This window comes from Anoplopoma fimbria, chromosome 4, assembly GCF_027596085.1.
Source record: "Anoplopoma fimbria isolate UVic2021 breed Golden Eagle Sablefish chromosome 4, Afim_UVic_2022, whole genome shotgun sequence".
Lineage (NCBI taxonomy): Eukaryota > Metazoa > Chordata > Actinopteri > Perciformes > Anoplopomatidae > Anoplopoma > Anoplopoma fimbria.
This window is the reverse complement of record NC_072452.1, coordinates 12,952,936-12,970,771: the sequence shown is the minus strand read 5'-3', so window position 1 is coordinate 12,970,771 and position 17,836 is coordinate 12,952,936. Positions and strand designations below refer to the sequence as shown.

At 41.4% G+C, this 17,836-nt stretch overlaps 4 protein-coding genes and 1 pseudogene across 4 annotated transcripts; all 5 read right to left on the bottom strand.

Annotated features, from left to right (window-relative positions):
- Positions 1–2: 2 nt before the first annotated feature.
- LOC129090565 (protocadherin alpha-10-like) lies at positions 3–3,491 on the bottom strand. The gene is made up of 2 exons (XM_054598212.1): positions 1,113–3,491; positions 3–41 (listed from the first exon to the last, which is right to left on the bottom strand). The coding sequence occupies exons 1-2, from the start codon at positions 3,489–3,491 to the stop codon at positions 3–5; spliced, it is 2,418 nt and encodes an 805-aa protein (XP_054454187.1).
- A 435-nt stretch (positions 3,492–3,926) lies between these two features.
- On the bottom strand, positions 3,927–6,971 carry LOC129090564 (protocadherin alpha-10-like). Its single transcript, XM_054598211.1, has 2 exons — positions 4,593–6,971; positions 3,927–3,938 (listed from the first exon to the last, which is right to left on the bottom strand). Exons 1-2 carry the CDS (start codon positions 6,969–6,971, stop codon positions 3,927–3,929), a joined length of 2,391 nt encoding a protein of 796 aa, XP_054454186.1.
- An 8-nt stretch (positions 6,972–6,979) lies between these two features.
- LOC129090563 (protocadherin alpha-8-like) lies at positions 6,980–10,469 on the bottom strand (annotated as a pseudogene).
- An 8-nt stretch (positions 10,470–10,477) lies between these two features.
- On the bottom strand, positions 10,478–13,986 carry LOC129090562 (protocadherin alpha-3-like). Its single transcript, XM_054598210.1, has 2 exons — positions 11,605–13,986; positions 10,478–10,516 (listed from the first exon to the last, which is right to left on the bottom strand). The coding sequence occupies exons 1-2, from the start codon at positions 13,984–13,986 to the stop codon at positions 10,478–10,480; spliced, it is 2,421 nt and encodes an 806-aa protein (XP_054454185.1).
- A 1,043-nt stretch (positions 13,987–15,029) lies between these two features.
- LOC129090561 (protocadherin alpha-3-like) lies at positions 15,030–17,414 on the bottom strand. Its single transcript, XM_054598209.1, has one exon. It carries the CDS (start codon positions 17,412–17,414, stop codon positions 15,030–15,032), a length of 2,385 nt encoding a protein of 794 aa, XP_054454184.1.
- Between the last annotated feature and the right edge of the window lie 422 nt (positions 17,415–17,836).

Here is a 17,836-nt window from a genome sequence, read left to right as displayed (position 1 = left end):
ATTCATGGAGAATAAGCATCCAGAGAAACATGGGCGATATTCTACAACGACCACGAGATCAAGATCGAGATGATATATTACAATCAAAAACTGTCGACATTTCGATGACCGAACCAGACAACCGTTCTTTGTCGTCCGACCTCTCTTTATAACAAAGCCCAGCGATGCAACATCCGCTGAATCTGGGAGGAGCCCAAAGCCACCAAACACACCGTCCAAATGTGCTGGTCTACAGTGTCTCCATGTGGACATTTGCAATAACTACGTGCTCATCAAACAATGACATTGGAAACAATAATACCTCTCAGTTGTACTTAAACATGAAGGAATTGCTCAAACAAAAGGTAAAATCATAAATAATGCTCAGCACCGTGAATACTGAATTTCACAATATAACGACGATGCTATTTGAAATACAGCATTTTTGAGAAATTATCTGAAAACCTTTTATAAAGAAACGATGCCTGAGTTTTAAAACTGAAGACCAATGTGACTGAAAATATGACAGATACAGAGATAGATTTCGAAATATGTAATTTACTGTTTAATAGCTGTTAAAAATATACGTGTAAATATATTTAAGAACAAATTGCTCTTCAACAACGTTTGGTTTTGCATCATGTCCTGGGAATTAAAAGCAAGTTTAAAAAGTTGAGTACAGCACCACGGATAGCGAAACACACATAAAATACAAAACAGCAGCCAAAAAGGACTGGATCAAACATATCACACAAAAAGGAACAGCCGTATGAAATATCAAACTACAAACTTACTTACATTGATTACCTCTTGATATTTATGTCTTTGAAAAAAACGAGAGTCCGTGTGAATGCTGCGTAAGTGCCATGAACGCTGCAGAGAACAAATATATATATTTTTTTAAGCATATATATGCCTTGTAAACTCAACATGGAAAAAAGTACACCAAGTGCTTGATGTATTTCATATCCTACTATTTCGTTACATTTTCGCCTGTACAAACTCAATAACTTGTTTACTTCTACTTGCTCTTCAATGGAGGCCTACATGAAACTGCGACTTATCGTAACCCATTTTCTCTCTGCCTATAGGAAATGTGCCAGAAAGAGTATTTAGTGTATTTAATATCTTACCTTGTCTTTAGTAGGTAACGTCTGAGTTCTGGTAAAAGTGTCTCCTCCGTTAATACTGATCAGCTCACCATCTACAGGTGGAAACTGTGCGGGGAAAACCACTACGTCACTCTTCAGTGTGTCTGAGCTGAAGCACACGTCATACTGCTGAGTAGCCTTAGAGTAAGACCAGCTCCCGTCAGGGTGGGTGGTGATCATTGGGGCGCTGTACCTGCTGAAACTGCCGTCTGTCCTGTGGCATTTGACAGCTATTAAACTGATGAGGGTCAGCAGAAAGATCACCGACACCGACACAATGGAGATCAGCAGATACAGGTTTAAATCAGAGAAGCTGTCCTCCTTTATGGGCACATGTCTGAACTGAGTCTGGATGTCAGCTGTGCTTTCAACCACCACCACTTCAATAGACACAGTAGCTGACAGGGAGGGTTCTCCGTTATCAGAAACCAACACCACCAAGGGGTGAGTTTTCAGGTCATTGTCACTCATTCTCCTCTTAGTCCTGATCTCTCCGGTGCTGGTTCCGATCCGGAAGAGGTTGTTTCCTTTGGGCTCAGAGAGGTGATAGGAAAGCAGCGCATTGTATCCAGAGTCTGCGTCTACAGCCCTGATCTTTGCCACAAAGTATCCCGCTTCAGCAGAATAGGGGATGGTCTCACTGTTAACGGAGCCGTGCTCAGAATAGGGCGCGAGAATCGTGGGACTGTTGTCATTCTCATCCAGGATTAAAACGTTCACAGTCACGTTGCTGCTGAGCGGAGGAACACCAGAGTCTGTGGCCTGAACTTTAAACTGAAACGTTTTCAACTCCTCGTAGTTAAAAGACTGCAGGCTGACTATGTCTCCAGTCTCTGAGTTGATGTTCACCATCGTCGAGAGTGGTAATAAGTTACTGTTACTTTTTAAGAATGAATAGCTCACCTGACCATTTTGATCGATGTCAGCGTCAATTGCTGAAACTGTTTTCATAACTGCTCCTACTGGACTGTTTTCTTTCACATAGACATTGATTATGTTTTCTGTAAATAGAGGTCTGTTATCATTTACATCTGAGACGTGTACGTTAATAACGCTCGTGCTAGAAAGAGGTGGGCTGCCCTCATCAGTAGCAGTGATGCTGATATTGTATTGAGTTGTGCTCTCTCTGTCAAGAACACCGTCCACAACTAACGAATAGTAATTCTTATAATTTGATTCTAATTTAAAAGGGACATTATTGGCAATTTTACAGTTAACCATCCCATTTTTACCACCGTCTTTATCAAATACTGAAACAAGTGCAATAGCGGTACCAATGGACGCATCCTCCTTCACGGTGTTTAACAATGATGTTACTGAAATTTCAGGGGCGTTGTCATTGACATCTATAACTTCAATCAATAATTTGGCATTTGAGGTGAGAGGCGAAGAGGCTCCATCACTAGCTTGTACTCGAATTTCAAAAGCATTATTTTCCTCAAAGTCGATATTCTTTTTATTTGTTACAGTCCCAGTTTTTTCATTTATATCAAACATATCAGTTTGTTTCCCTCTCCCTACTTTACTGAATGAATATAACACTTGTCCATTTTGGCCTGCATCCAAATCAGTAGCATTCAGCGTTATTATCGTCGTGCCTATCTTTACATTCTCATACACACTGGCTTTATACAGTGTTTGACTGAATACAGGAGGGTTATCATTAATGTCCAAGACATTAACTATAATCACCATAGTGCCTGTTTTAGCAGGAGTTCCTCCATCGATGGCAGTCAGTGTGAGTCGAATCACAGGCTGTGTTTCTCTGTCTAAAACTTTCTGAAGCAGTAATTCAGGAGATAAACTCTCCCCTTTATGTGTTAAGAGAGAGAAGTGTTCATTTTGGCTCAGCTTGTAGCTATTTACTGTATTTTTACCGACGTCTGCATCGTCAGCCGTATGTAGAGGAAATGTAGCCCCTGCTGCTGTATTTTCTGTTATGTTGATCACCTGTGACGTGCTTAGAAACGACGGGGAATTATCGTTAACATCTAAAATGATAATTTCAATCCGGTAGAGTTTTAAAGGATTATTAATGACTGCTTCTACACTGAGGGAACATGTCGGTTCATTACCGCAGAGCTCCTCTCGGTCTATTCTCTCATTAACATACAGGACACCAGTCTTTAGATTTACCTCGAGATATTTCCTCTTTGATCCAGCAACGATCTGAAACATGCGGGACTCCAAGTCCTGAACATTGATGCTCAAATCTTTAGCGATATTTCCGACAACAGTCCCCAGATTTACCTCCTCTGAGACGGAGTAAGAGAGCTGCCCAGACACCGTTTCCACGTAACAATCCAGCAGCAGGAACAAGAGATAAATCCACACAGAGCTCGTTCTGCTCGGCAAATGCATAATTCCATTCATCGACAAAAATCCTAGACAGGTTCGTCCAATAACGCCCCTCAAAACCAGATACTAAACAGCATAACCAAATACACAGAATGAGTTTTTCTGCATATTTGCTCCGCAATAACAATACGGTCGTCGTACCGTTCTCTTTCGCCCTCTCAGTCTCTTTGTTTCAATCGCCGGGGAAACATCATCGTCCTCTGAATCTGGGAGGAGCCCAGAGCCACCAAAGAGGAAGTTCAAATGTTATGGTCTACAATGTCCCCATGTGGGCTCTTATGAGAACTACACTCAACATAAACATAGTATTAGAAGACACTGACATTCTTTAATTTTCCCTGAACATGCCAAGTCAATACAACTCCAGGAAGAGTCGGCAAAACTGCGTATGTTGTCATACTGATAGTTTGGATTAAGTTGTAATAACTCTGTATTTGTTCACAATATGACCTATTTTAGAAACATTAAGAGACAACAATTCACGAGTCACCTTTTGTGGTTTCAGAAGAAGGTATTGCAAATATCAACATTTCAGGAAGAGCACAGAGTTTAGTAAGTACATAAACAAAAGGCAATAATCTACAGTAGACGTATTCAAAGCAAAAGGAAAGGAAACATAATCAAACTAAGGGAAATACTTTATCTCCAGTGCAACTTTTATGATACATTATATAATATATTATGCATTTAATATCAGAATGTTCAAGAACACAGGGTTGCAAATATCTTACAATTGAGACAAGATCTTTTTTCCTGGGGTTTACAAACGAGACACGACCAACAATCAGTTCAGCACCATGGATAGCGACATTCACATTTAAACTCTAAAGCCAGTAAAGACCGAGATCACAAATCCACTAACACATTTAAAAACATACTCAAATGATTTCCAATAGTTCTGTTTCAACTCACACTGAAGTATTTATTTTTTTCATTTTGTAGTTCCATGAAGTAAATATTTATGTAAGAGACATCAAATCCCTCCCAATTCTTGACTTATTGCATCATCACAACCATTCTCTCTGGTTCTCTCACGCTAACCATCATTCTCTCTGCCTATAGAAAATGTGCAAGAAATAGTGCTTCGTGTATTTAATATCTTACCTTGTCTTTAGTAGGTAAAGTCTGAGTTCTGGTAAAAGTGTCTCCTCCGTTAATACTGATCAGCTCACCATCTACAGGTGGAAACTGTGCGGGGAAAACCACTACGTCACTCTTCAGTGTGTCTGAGCTGAAGCACACGTCATACTGCTGAGTAGCCTTAGAGTAAGACCAGCTCCCGTCAGGGTGGGTGGTGATCATTGGGGCGCTGTACCTGCTGAAACTGCCGTCTGTCCTGTGGCATTTGACAGCTATTAAACTGATGAGGGTCAGCAGAAAGATCACCGACACCGACACAATGGAGATCAGCAGATACAGGTTTAAATCAGAGAAGCTGTCCTCCTTTATGGGCACATGTCTGAACTGAGTCTGGATGTCAGCTGTGCTTTCAACCACCACCACTTCAATAGACACAGTAGCTGACAGGGAGGGTTCTCCGTTATCAGAAACCAACACCACCAAGGGGTGAGTTTTCAGGTCATTGTCACTCATTCTCCTCTTAGTCCTGATCTCTCCGGTGCTGGTTCCGATCCGGAAGAGGTTGTTTCCTTTGGGCTCAGAGAGGTGATAGGAAAGCAGCGCATTGTATCCAGAGTCTGCGTCTACAGCCCTGATCTTTGCCACAAAGTATCCCGCTTCAGCAGAATAGGGGATGGTCTCACTGTTAACGGAGCCGTGCTCAGAATAGGGCGCGAGAATCGTGGGACTGTTGTCATTCTCATCCAGGATTAAAACGTTCACAGTCACGTTGCTGCTGAGCGGAGGAACACCAGAGTCTGTGGCCTGAACTTTAAACTGAAACGTTTTCAACTCCTCGTAGTTAAAAGACTGCAGGCTGACTATGTCTCCAGTCTCTGAGTTGATGTTCACCATCGTCGAGAGTGGTAATAAGTTACTGTTACTTTTTAAGAATGAATAGCTCACCTGACCATTTTGATCGATGTCAGCGTCAATTGCTGAAACTGTTTTCATAACTGCTCCTACTGGACTGTTTTCTTTCACATAGACATTGATTATGTTTTCTGTAAATAGAGGTCTGTTATCATTTACATCTGAGACGTGTACGTTAATAACGCTCGTGCTAGAAAGAGGTGGGCTGCCCTCATCAGTAGCAGTGATGCTGATATTGTATTGAGTTGTGCTCTCTCTGTCAAGAACACCGTCCACAACTAACGAATAGTAGTTCTTATAATTTGATTCTAATTTAAAAGGGACATTATTGGCAATTTTACAGTTAACCATCCCATTTTTACCGCCGTCTTTATCAAATACTGAAACGAGTGCAATAGCGGTACCAATGGACGCATCCTCCTTCACGGTGTTTAACAATGATGTTACTGAAATTTCAGGGGCGTTGTCATTGACATCTATAACTTCAATCAATAATTTGGCATTTGACGTGAGAGGTGAGGAAGCTCCATCACTAGCCTGTACTCTGATCTCAAAAGCATTATTTTCCTCAAAGTCGATGTTCTTTTTATTTGTTACAGTCCCAGTTTTTTCATTTATATCAAACAGATCAGTTTGTTTCCCTCTCCCTACTTTACTGAATGAATATAACACTTGTCCATTTTGACCTGCATCTAAATCAGTAGCATTCAGCGTTATTATCGTCGTGCCTATCTTTACATTCTCATACACACTGACTTTATACAGTGTTTGACTGAATACAGGAGGATTATCATTAATGTCCAAGACATTAACTATGATCAACATAGTGCCTGATTTAGCAGGAGTTCCTCCATCGATGGCAGTCAGTGTGAGTCGAATCACAGGCTGTGTTTCTCTGTCTAAAACTTTCTGAAGCAGTAATTCGGGAGATAAACTCTCCCCTTTATGTGTTAAGAGAGAGAAGTGTTCATTTTGGCTCAGCTTGTAGCTATTTACTGTATTTTTACCGACGTCTGCATCGTCAGCCGCATGTAGAGGAAATGTAGCCCCTGCTGCTGTACTCTCTGTAATGTTGATCACCTGTGACGTGCTTAGAAACGACGGGGAATTATCGTTAACATCTAAAATGATAATTTCAATCCGGTACAGTTTTAAAGGATTATTAATAACTGCTTCTACACTGAGGGAACATGTCGGTTCATTACCGCAGAGCTCCTCTCGGTCTATTCTCTCATTAACATACAGGACACCAGTCTTTAGATTTACCTCGAGATATTTCCTCTTTGATCCAGCAACGATCTGAAACATGCGGGACTCCAAGTCCTGAACATTGATGCTCAAATCTTTAGCGATATTTCCGACAACAGTCCCCAGATTTACCTCCTCTGAGACGGAGTAAGAGAGCTGCCCAGACACCGTTTCCACGTAACAATCCAGCAGCAGGAACAAGAGATAAATCCACACAGAGCTCGTTCTGCTCGGCAAATGCATAATTCCATTCATGGAGAATAAGCATCCAGAGAAACATGGGCGATATTCTACAACGACCACGAGATCAAGATCGAGATGATATATTACAATCAAACACTGTCGACATTTCGATGACCGAACCAGACAACCGTTCTTTGTCGTCCGACCTCTCTTTATAACAAAGCCCAGCGATGCAACATCCGCTGAATCTGGGAGGAGCCCAAAGCCACCAAACACACCGTCCAAATGTGCTGGTCTACAGTGTCTCCATGTGGACATTTGCAATAACTACGTGCTCATCAAACAATGACATTGGAAACAATTATACCTCTCAGTTTACTTAAACATGAAGGAATTGTTCAAACAAAAGGTAAAATAATAAATAATGCTCAGCACCGTGAATACTGAATTTCACAATATAACGACGATGCTATTTGAAATGCATCATTTTTGAGAAATTATCTGAAAACCTTTATAAAGAAACGATGCCTGAGTTTAAAAACTGAAGACCAATGTGACTGAAAATATGACAGATACAGAGATAGATTTCGAAATATGTAATTTACTGTTTAATAGCTGTTATACATATATATGTGTAAATATATTTGAAAACAAATTGCTCTTCAACAACGTTTGGTTTTGCATCATGTCCTGGGAATTAAAAGCAAGTTTAAAAAGTTGAGTACAGCACCACGGATAGCGACACACACATAAAATACAAAACAGCAACCAAACAGGACTGGATCAAACATATTACACAAAAAGGAACAGCCGTTTAACATATCAAACTACAAACTTACTTACTTACAGTGATTATTTCTTGATATTTATGTCTTTTAAAAAATGAGACTCCGTGTGAATGCTGCGGAAGTGCCATGAACGCTGCAGAGAACACATTTTTTTTTTAAAAGCATATATATGCCTTGTAAACTCAACATGGAAAAAAGTACACCAAATACTTGATGTATTTCATATCCTACTATTCCGTTACATTTTCGCCTGTACAAACTCAATAACTTGTTTACTTCTACTTGCTCATCAATGGAGGCCTACATGAAACTGCAACTTATCGTAACCCATTTTCTCTCTGCATATAGGAAATGTGCCAGAAAGAGTGTTTCGTGTATTTAATATCTTACCTTGTCTTTAGTAGGTAACGTCTGAGTTCTGGTAAAAGTGTCTCCTCCGTTAATACTGATCAGCTCACCGTCTACAGGTGGAAACTGTGCGGGGAAAACCACTACGTCACTCTTCAGTGTGTCTGAGCTGAAGCACACGTCATACTGCTGAGTAGCCTTAGAGTAAGACCAGCTCCCGTCAGGGTGGGTGGTGATCATTGGGGCGCTGTACCTGCTGAAACTGCCGTCTGTCCTGTGGCATTTGACAGCTATTAAACTGATGAGGGTCAGCAGAAAGATCACCGACACCGACACAATGGAGATCAGCAGATACAGGTTTAAATCAGAGAAGCTGTCCTCCTTGATGGGCACATGTCTGAACTGAGTCTGGATGTCAGCTGTGCTTTCAACCACCACCACTTCAATAGACACAGTAGCTGACAGGGAGGGTTCTCCGTTATCAGAAACCAACACCACCAAGGGGTGAGTTTTCAGGTCATTGTCACTCATTCTCCTCTTGGTCCTGATCTCTCCGGTGCTGGTTCCGATCCGGAAGAGGTTGTTTCCTTTGGGCTCAGAGAGGTGATAGGAAAGCAGCGCATTGTATCCAGAGTCTGCATCTACAGCCCTGATCTTTGCCACAAAGTATCCCGCTTCAGCAGAATAGGGGATGGTCTCACTGTTAACGGAGCCGTGCTCAGAATAGGGCGCGAGAATCGAGGGACTGTTGTCATTCTCATCCAGGATTAAAACGTTCACAGTCACGTTGCTGCTGAGCGGAGGAACACCAGAGTCTGTGGCCTGAACTTTAAACTGAAACGTTTTCAACTCCTCGTAGTTAAAAGACTGCAGGCTGACTATGTCTCCAGTCTCTGAGTTGATGTTCACCATCGTCGAGAGTGGTAATAAGTTACTGTTACTTTTTAAGAATGAATAGCTCACCTGACCATTTTGATCGATGTCAGCGTCAATTGCTGAAACTGTTTTGATAACTGCTCCTACTGGACTGTTTTCTTTCACATAGACATTAATTATATTTTCTGTAAATAAAGGTCTGTTATCATTTACATCTGAGACGTGTACGTTAATAACGCTCGTGCTAGAAAGAGGTGGGCTGCCCTCATCAGTAGCAGTGATGCTGATATTGTATTGAGTTGTGCTCTCTCTGTCAAGAACACCGTCCACAACTAACGAATAGTAGTTCTTATAATTTGATTCTAATTTAAAAGGGACATTATTGGCAATTTTACAGTTAACCATCCCATTTTTACCACCGTCTTTATCAAATACTGAAACAAGTGCAATAGCGGTACCAATGGACGCATCCTCCTTCACGGTGTTTAACAATGATGTTACTGAAATTTCAGGGGCGTTGTCATTGACATCTATAACTTCAATCAATAATTTGGCATTTGAGGTGAGAGGCGAAGAGGCTCCATCACTAGCTTGTACTCGAATCTCAAAAGCATTATTTTCTTCAAAGTCGATATTCTTTTTATTTGTTACAGTCCCAGTTTTTTCATCTATATCAAAAAGATCAGTTTGTTTCCCTCTCCCTACTTCACTGAATGAATATAACACTTGTCCATTTTGGCCTGCATCCAAATCAGTAGCATTCAGCGTTATTATCGAGGTGCCTATCTTTACATTCTCATACACACTGGCTTTATACAGTGTTTGACTGAATACAGGAGGATTATCATTAATGTCCAAGACATTAACTATAATCACCATAGTGCCTGATTTAGCAGGAGTTCCTCCATCGATGGCAGTCAGTGTGAGTCGAATCACAGGCTGTGTTTCTCTGTCTAAAACTTTCTGAAGCAGTAATTCGACAGTTACACTCTCTCCTTTATGTGTAGCTAGAGAGAAGTGTTCATTTTGGCTAAGTTTGTAGGTATTGACTGTATTTTTACCGACGTCTGCATCGTGAGCTGGTTGCAGAGGGAAATTTAGCCCCTGCTGCTGTATTCTCTGTAATGTTGATCACCTGTGACGTGCTTAGAAACGACGGGGAATTATCGTTAACATCTAAAATGATAATTTCAATCCGGTACAGTTTTAAAGGATTATTAATAACTGCTTCTACACTGAGGGAACATGTCGGTTCATTACCGCAGAGCTCCTCTCGGTCTATTCTCTCATTAACATACAGGACACCAGTCTTTAGATTTACCTCGAGATATTTCCTCTTTGATCCAGCAACGATCTGAAACATGCGGGACTCCAAGTCCTGAACATTGATGCTCAAATCTTTAGCGATATTTCCGACAACAGTCCCCAGATTTACCTCCTCTGAGACGGAGTAAGAGAGCTGCCCAGACACCGTTTCCACGTAACAATCCAGCAGCAGGAACAAGAGATAAATCCACACAGAGCTCGTTCTGCTCGGCAAATGCATAATTCCATTCATGGAGAATAAGCATCCAGAGAAACATGGGCGATATTCTACAACGACCACGAGATCAAGATCGAGATGATATATTACAATCAAAAACTGTCGACATTTCGATGACCGAACCAGACAACCGTTCTTTGTCGTCCGACCTCTCTTTATAACAAAGCCCAGCGATGCAACATCCGCTGAATCTGGGAGGAGCCCAAAGCCACCAAACACACCGTCCAAATGTGCTGGTCTACAGTGTCTCCATGTGGACATCTGCAATAACTACGTGCTCATCAAACAATGACATTGGAAACAATTATACCTCTCAGTTGTACTTAAACATGAAGGAATTGCTCAAACTGAAGGCTCAAATAATAAATAATGCTCAGCACCGTGAATACTGAATTTCACAATATAACGACGATGCTATTTGAAATACAGCATCTTTGAGAAGTGAACTGAAAACCAAACGATGACTGTTTAAAAAAACTAAAGAGCAATGTGTCTGCAACTATTACAGATATAAAAATAGATTTCGAAATATGTAATTTACTGTTTAATAGCTGTTAAAAAAAATTCTAAATACATTTTAAAACAATTTTCTCTTTTACAACGTTTAGTTTTGCATCATGTCCTTGGAATTAAAAGGAAGTTTAAAAAGTTGAGTACAGCACCACGGATAGCGACACACACATGAAATGCAAAACAGCAGCCAAAAAGGACTGGATCAAACATATTATTCATAAAGGAACAGCCGTTTAACATATCAAACTACAAACTTACTTACATTGATTAACTCTTGATATTTATGTCATTTAAAAAAAACGAGAGTCCGTGTAAATGCTGCGTGAGTGCCATGAACGCTGCAGAGAACAAATACATTTTTTGAAGTATCGTAAATAAAACGACCAATATCGTAACTTATGAACTCAACATTGACAAAAGTACACCAAGTAGGCCTACTTGATGTATTTAATCTCCTACTATTCCGTTACATTTTTGCCTGTACAAACTAACTTGAAAATAACTTGTTTACTTCTACTTGCTCTTCAATGGAGGCCTACATGAAACTGCGACTTATCGTAACCCATTTTCTCTCTGCATATAGGAAATGTGCCAGAAAGAGTGCTTCATGTATTTAATATCTTACCTTGTCTTTCGTAGGTAACGTCTGAGTTCTGGTAAAAGTGTCTCCTCCGTTAATACTGATCAGCTCACCATCTACAGGTGGATACGGTGCGGGGAAAACCACTACGTCACTCTTCAGTGTGTCTGAGCTGAAACACACGTCATACTGCTGAGTAGCCTTAGAGTAAGACCAGCTCCCGTCAGGGTGGGTGGTGATCATTGGGGCGCTGTACCTGCTGAAACTGCCGTCTGTCCTGTGGCATTTGACAGCTATTAAACTGATGAGGGTCAGCAGAAAGATCACCGACACCGACACAATGGAGATCAGCAGATACAGGTTTAAATCAGAGAAGCTGTCCTCCTTTATGGGCACATGTCTGAACTGAGTCTGGATGTCAGCTGTGCTTTCAACCACCACCACTTCAATAGACACAGTAGCTGACAGGGAGGGTTCTCCGTTATCAGAAACCAACACCACCAAGGGGTGAGTTTTCAGGTCATTGTCACTCATTCTCCTCTTAGTCCTGATCTCTCCGGTGCTGGTTCCGATCCGGAAGAGGTTGTTTCCTTTGGGCTCAGAGAGGTGATAGGAAAGCAGCGCATTGTATCCAGAGTCTGCGTCTACAGCCCTGATCTTTGCCACAAAGTATCCCGCTTCAGCAGAATAGGGGATGGTCTCACTGTTAACGGAGCCGTGCTCAGAATAGGGCGCGAGAATCGTGGGACTGTTGTCATTCTCATCCAGGATTAAAACGTTCACAGTCACGTTGCTGCTGAGCGGAGGAACACCAGAGTCTGTGGCCTGAACTTTAAACTGAAACGTTTTCAACTCCTCGTAGTTAAAAGACTGCAGGCTGACTATGTCTCCAGTCTCTGAGTTGATGTTCACCATTGTAGATAACCGCAACGAGTTACTGTTACTTTGTAAAAATGAATACGTCACCTGACCATTTTCATTTATATCTGCATCAATTGCATTGACTGATTTAATAACCGCACCTACTGGACTGTTCTCTTTTACATAAACATTAACCATCGGCTCCGGGAAGCGAGGCGGATTGTCATTGACATCAGAAACATGAACTGTCACTATGCTGGTGCTGGAGAGAGGTGGAGTCCCTTCATCAGTTGCTGCGATTATGATATTGTACTCAGTCTGAGTCTCTCTGTCAAGCGGACCACTGACCACTAACGAATAATAATTGTTATAATTTGTCTCCAATTGAAAGGGGGTGTTGTTTAGAATAACTGCTTTTACTACACCGTTTTTCCCTCCATCTTTGTCAAGGATAGAAACGAGTGCTATAGCAGTACCTGCTTCTGCGTCCTCCTTCACTCTGTTTACTAGTGACGTCACCGTGATCTCAGGAGCGTTGTCATTTAGGTCCACCACTTCTACCAGCACCTTACAATGAGCAGACATCGGAGGCTGGCCTTTGTCACTGGCCTGTGCATGAATCTCAAACGCATGATTTTCTTCATAGTCAATCAGACCTTTAACTAAAATTGCACCCGTTTTGGAATCAATTTGAAATAAATCTAAAACACGATCCTGACCCTTTTTTCTCAAAGAGTATTCTATGTCACTGTTTAAGCCCTCATCTGCGTCTGTAGCATTAAGAATGATCACAGAAGACCCTTTTGGCAAGTTTTCAGAAATTTTAACCTTGTATAAAGATTGACTGAAAACAGGATGGTTGTCGTTAGTGTCCAAAACTGTGATGATGATTTGTGAGGTTCCCGATCGGCTTGGATTTCCTCCATCCAGTGCCGTTAGTGTGAGTTTTATTACAGAGCCGTGCTCTCGGTCTAAGGATTTCTTCAGTACTAACTCGGCAGACACGCCATCTCCCCCTTTGTGAATTTCCAAAGAGAAATAATCATTATTACTAAGCTTGTACGTATTAACACCGTTGTTCCCGACATCCAGGTCCGATGCCTCTATTAATCCAAATTTCACTCCCGGTGAAGTATTTTCTGAAATGTTAATCGACTGCAATTGCTCAGAAAAAACGGGTGCATTGTCATTCATATCTGTTATAGTTATCTCTAACCGGTAAAGCTTCAGCGGGTCATTGATCACGGCCTCTACACTCACAGTACATTTTGTCGCCTTCGCACAAAGCTCTTCTCGGTCGATTCTTTCATTGACATAAAGAACACCGGTTTTCACATTAACATCGAAATATTTTCTCTTTGAACCAGAAACAATCTGAAACATACGAGACTCTAAATCCTGCACGTTGAGATTTAGATCCTTAGCGATATTTCCAACAGAAGTCCCCGGGTTTACCTCCTCTGATACGGCATACGAGAGCTGTCCAGACACCGCTTCCCAGCAATAATTCAGCAGCACGGCCACAAGATATATCCGAAAAAGGTTCTTTCTGCCTGAGAAATACATGATTACATCCAACCAGAAAAATACATAAATCCCGGCCCAACCAATCCCGTCAAAAGCTCATGATGAAAGTAAGGTACGCAATCCAGTTCCTCGCATTTTAACCAGGCAGCTGGGAAATGCTTTTCACCCTCTTCTCTCTCGCCCTGCGTCTCTTTGTAACAAAGCCGAGAGGAACATAATCATCCTGTTTCTGGGAGGAGTCATATGCGTCTTGAAATAACACACAGATGCCATGGTCTACAGTGAACCCATGTGGTGATATTAAATAACTACATTTATCCTTTTACAGCAACAATGTAATTACTAATCGACGGTTTAAACGGAGCAATTTAGTCAAAACAAATTGATTGTAACTGTTTCAAATCATAATAATAATACATCTCGACATTATTCACTCTTCCCAATTTCCATTTTCTTTCTTTCTGACTTTAATTAGTTTATCAATACAAATAGAGCTTCACCTGTTATTTGAAAAGCCCAGCTAGAAAGCTACACACAAAAAAAACAACAACATGGAATCAGTTTGGAATAAAACATGACAACACAATGAAGATACAAAAGGGAGCTTAAGCTGTTGATTGCAAATACAATTGCAATATTTCGCTAGTTTTTAAAAAAACAAAAGTAAAGCGAATAAAGTAATGAAGTAAGCTATTGAAATATCTCACCTAGATATTAGGAACATGTTTTACATCTGTCTTGGCTAAATACGAAAGATTTCGATAAAATCTAAATATATGTGGCAGGAAGTGACGCTACTCTTTACATTAGATATAAATTCCGCGTGGTGCTTATTTCAAAACCATGGACAGCAACATACACTTTATTTAAAGTGTGAGAGGTTTATGTACTTCAAAAAACGTCACTACTGGCTCCTGTAGCACTGAACATTACAACACAAATTGAAATCGAAAGAACACTTATGAATACATTGTGGGAAGTTCTCACAAAGTTATTTCACTTTATAATGAAGAGAAAACAAAACACGTAGGGGCATGCTTTCAGCCTCAGCTCTCGTGAATACATTTATACATATAGCCTTTTCATACTTTTCTTACCTTGTCGTTAGTAGGTAAAGTCTGAGTTCTGGTAAAAGTGTCTCCTCCGTTAATACTGATCAGCTCACCGTCTACAGGTGGATACGGTGCGGGGAAAACCACTACGTCACTCTTCAGTGTGTCTGAGCTGAAGCACACGTCATACTGCTGAGTAGCCTTAGAGTAAGACCAGCTCCCGTCAGGGTGGGTGGTGATCATTGGGGCGCTGTACCTGCTGAAACTGCCGTCTGTCCTGTGGCATTTGACAGCTATTAAACTGATGAGGGTCAGCAGAAAGATCACCGACACCGACACAATGGAGATCAGCAGATACAGGTTTAAATCAGAGAAGCTGTCCTCCTTTATGGGCACATGTCTGAACTGAGTCTGGATGTCAGCTGTGCTTTCAACCACCACCACTTCAATAGACACAGTAGCTGACAGGGAGGGTTCTCCGTTATCAGAAACCAACACCACCAAGGGGTGAGTTTTCAGGTCATTGTCACTCATTCTCCTCTTAGTCCTGATCTCTCCGGTGCTGGTTCCGATCCGGAAGAGGTTGTTTCCTTTGGGCTCAGAGAGGTGATAGGAAAGCAGCGCATTGTATCCAGAGTCTGCGTCTACAGCCCTGATCTTTGCCACAAAGTATCCCGCTTCAGCAGAATAGGGGATGGTCTCACTGTTAACGGAGCCGTGCTCAGAATAGGGCGCGAGGATCGTGGGACTGTTGTCATTCTCATCCAGGATTAAAACGTTCACAGTCACGTTGCTGCTGAGCGGAGGAACACCAGAGTCTGTGGCCTGAACTTTAAACTGAAACGTTTTCAACTCCTCGTAGTTAAAAGACTGCAGGCTGACTATGTCTCCAGTCTCTGAGTTGATGTTCACCATTGTAGATAACCGCAACGAGTTACTGTTACTTTGTAAAAATGAATAAGTCACCTGACCATTTTCATTTATATCTGCATCAATTGCATTGACTGATTTAATAACCACACCTACTGGACTGTTCTCTTTTACATAAACATTAACCATCGGCTCCGGGAAGCGAGGCGGATTGTCATTGACATCAGAAACATGAACTGTCACTATGCTGGTGCTGGAGAGAGGTGGAGTCCCTTCATCAGTTGCTACGATAGTGACATTGTACTCGGTCTGAGTCTCTCTGTCAAGCGGACCACTGACCACTAACGAATAATAGTTTTTGTAATTTGTGTCTAATTGAAACGGGGCATGATTTGCAATTACGGCTTTTACTACACCGTTTTCCCCTCCATCTCTGTCAAGGATAGAAACGAGTGCTATAGCAGTACCTGCTTCTGCGTCCTCCTTCACTGTGTTTACTAGTGACGTCACCGTGATCTCAGGAGCGTTGTCATTTAGGTCCACCACTTCTACCAGCACCTTACAATGAACAGACATCGGAGGTTGGCCTTTGTCACTGGCCTGTGCATGAATCTCAAACGCAGGGTATTCCTCATAGTCAATCTTACCACCGACTAAAATTGCACCCGTTTTAGAGTCTATTTGAAATAAATGTAAAATGCGATCCTGTCCTTTGCTTCTTAATGAATATTCTATTTCAGCATTTACACCCTCATCTGCGTCTGTTGCATTCAGAACAATAACGGTTTTACCTATTGATACGTTCTCAAAAATACGTGCCTTGTACAACGAGCTGCTGAAAACCGGAGCGTTGTCGTTATTGTCTAAAACATTTATAATGATTTCAGACGTTCCCGATTTGGGTGGATTCCCACCGTCCACAGCAGTCACTGTCAGTCTCACAGTACGTTGTTTTTCTCGGTCTAAAGCTTTCTGGAGCACAAGCTCGGCAGACACACTATCTCCCCCTTTGTGGACCTCTAAAGAAAAATACTCATTTTGACTTAGTTTGTATGTACTAACGCTATTCTTGCCAACATCGAGATCAGATGCCCCTATAAATCCAAATTTCCCTCCTGGCACGGTACTTTCAGCAATGTTAAGATACTGCAATTTTTCAGTGAAATATGGCGCATTATCATTTATATCGACTATATTTACCTCTAAGCGGTAAAGCTTCAGTGGGTTGTTAATCACGGCCTCTACATTGACAGAACATGTTGTTGCTTTCGCACAAAGCTCCTCACGGTCGATTCTTTCATTGACATAAAGGACACCAGTTTTCAGATTTACATCGAAATATTTAGTTTTCGATCCGCTAACAATCTGAAACATACGTGCCTCCAAGTCGTGGACATTAAGGTTTAGATCTTTAGCGATATTTCCGACAGAAGTCCCCGGGTTTACCTCCTCTGAGACGGAGTAAGAGAGCTGCCCAGACACCGCTTCCCAGCAACAATCCAACAGAACAACGAGAATATAAATCCCAAAAGGGCTCCGTATCATCCGCGTCGACATATTTTGATCCAACGTGAACAGTGCAGATGTATTCTAATGTCCAATATCACGTATAATGATTCAGAATGAATGCAAGGATCCACAATGCAGTTTCCTTGCTGTTTGACGGGCAACCCACAAAATGATGTCCACAGAGTCCATTCTTGCACTGCGTCTCTCGGTAACAAAGCCCGGAGAAACATAATCGTCTTCTGAATCTGGGAGGAGCCCGAAGCTACCGAGGTGAACACCTAAATCTGACGGTCTACAATGTCATCTTGTGGTCGTTTTGAATAACTACATTCACCACTAAAAACAGATAAAACATATCATACTTCTGAACTCTCAAGTCAATATACAGCTCACAATAAGTCACAAACCAGAGTACACCAAATAAAAGTTACTTTCCCCTTTTACTCATTTACATATTG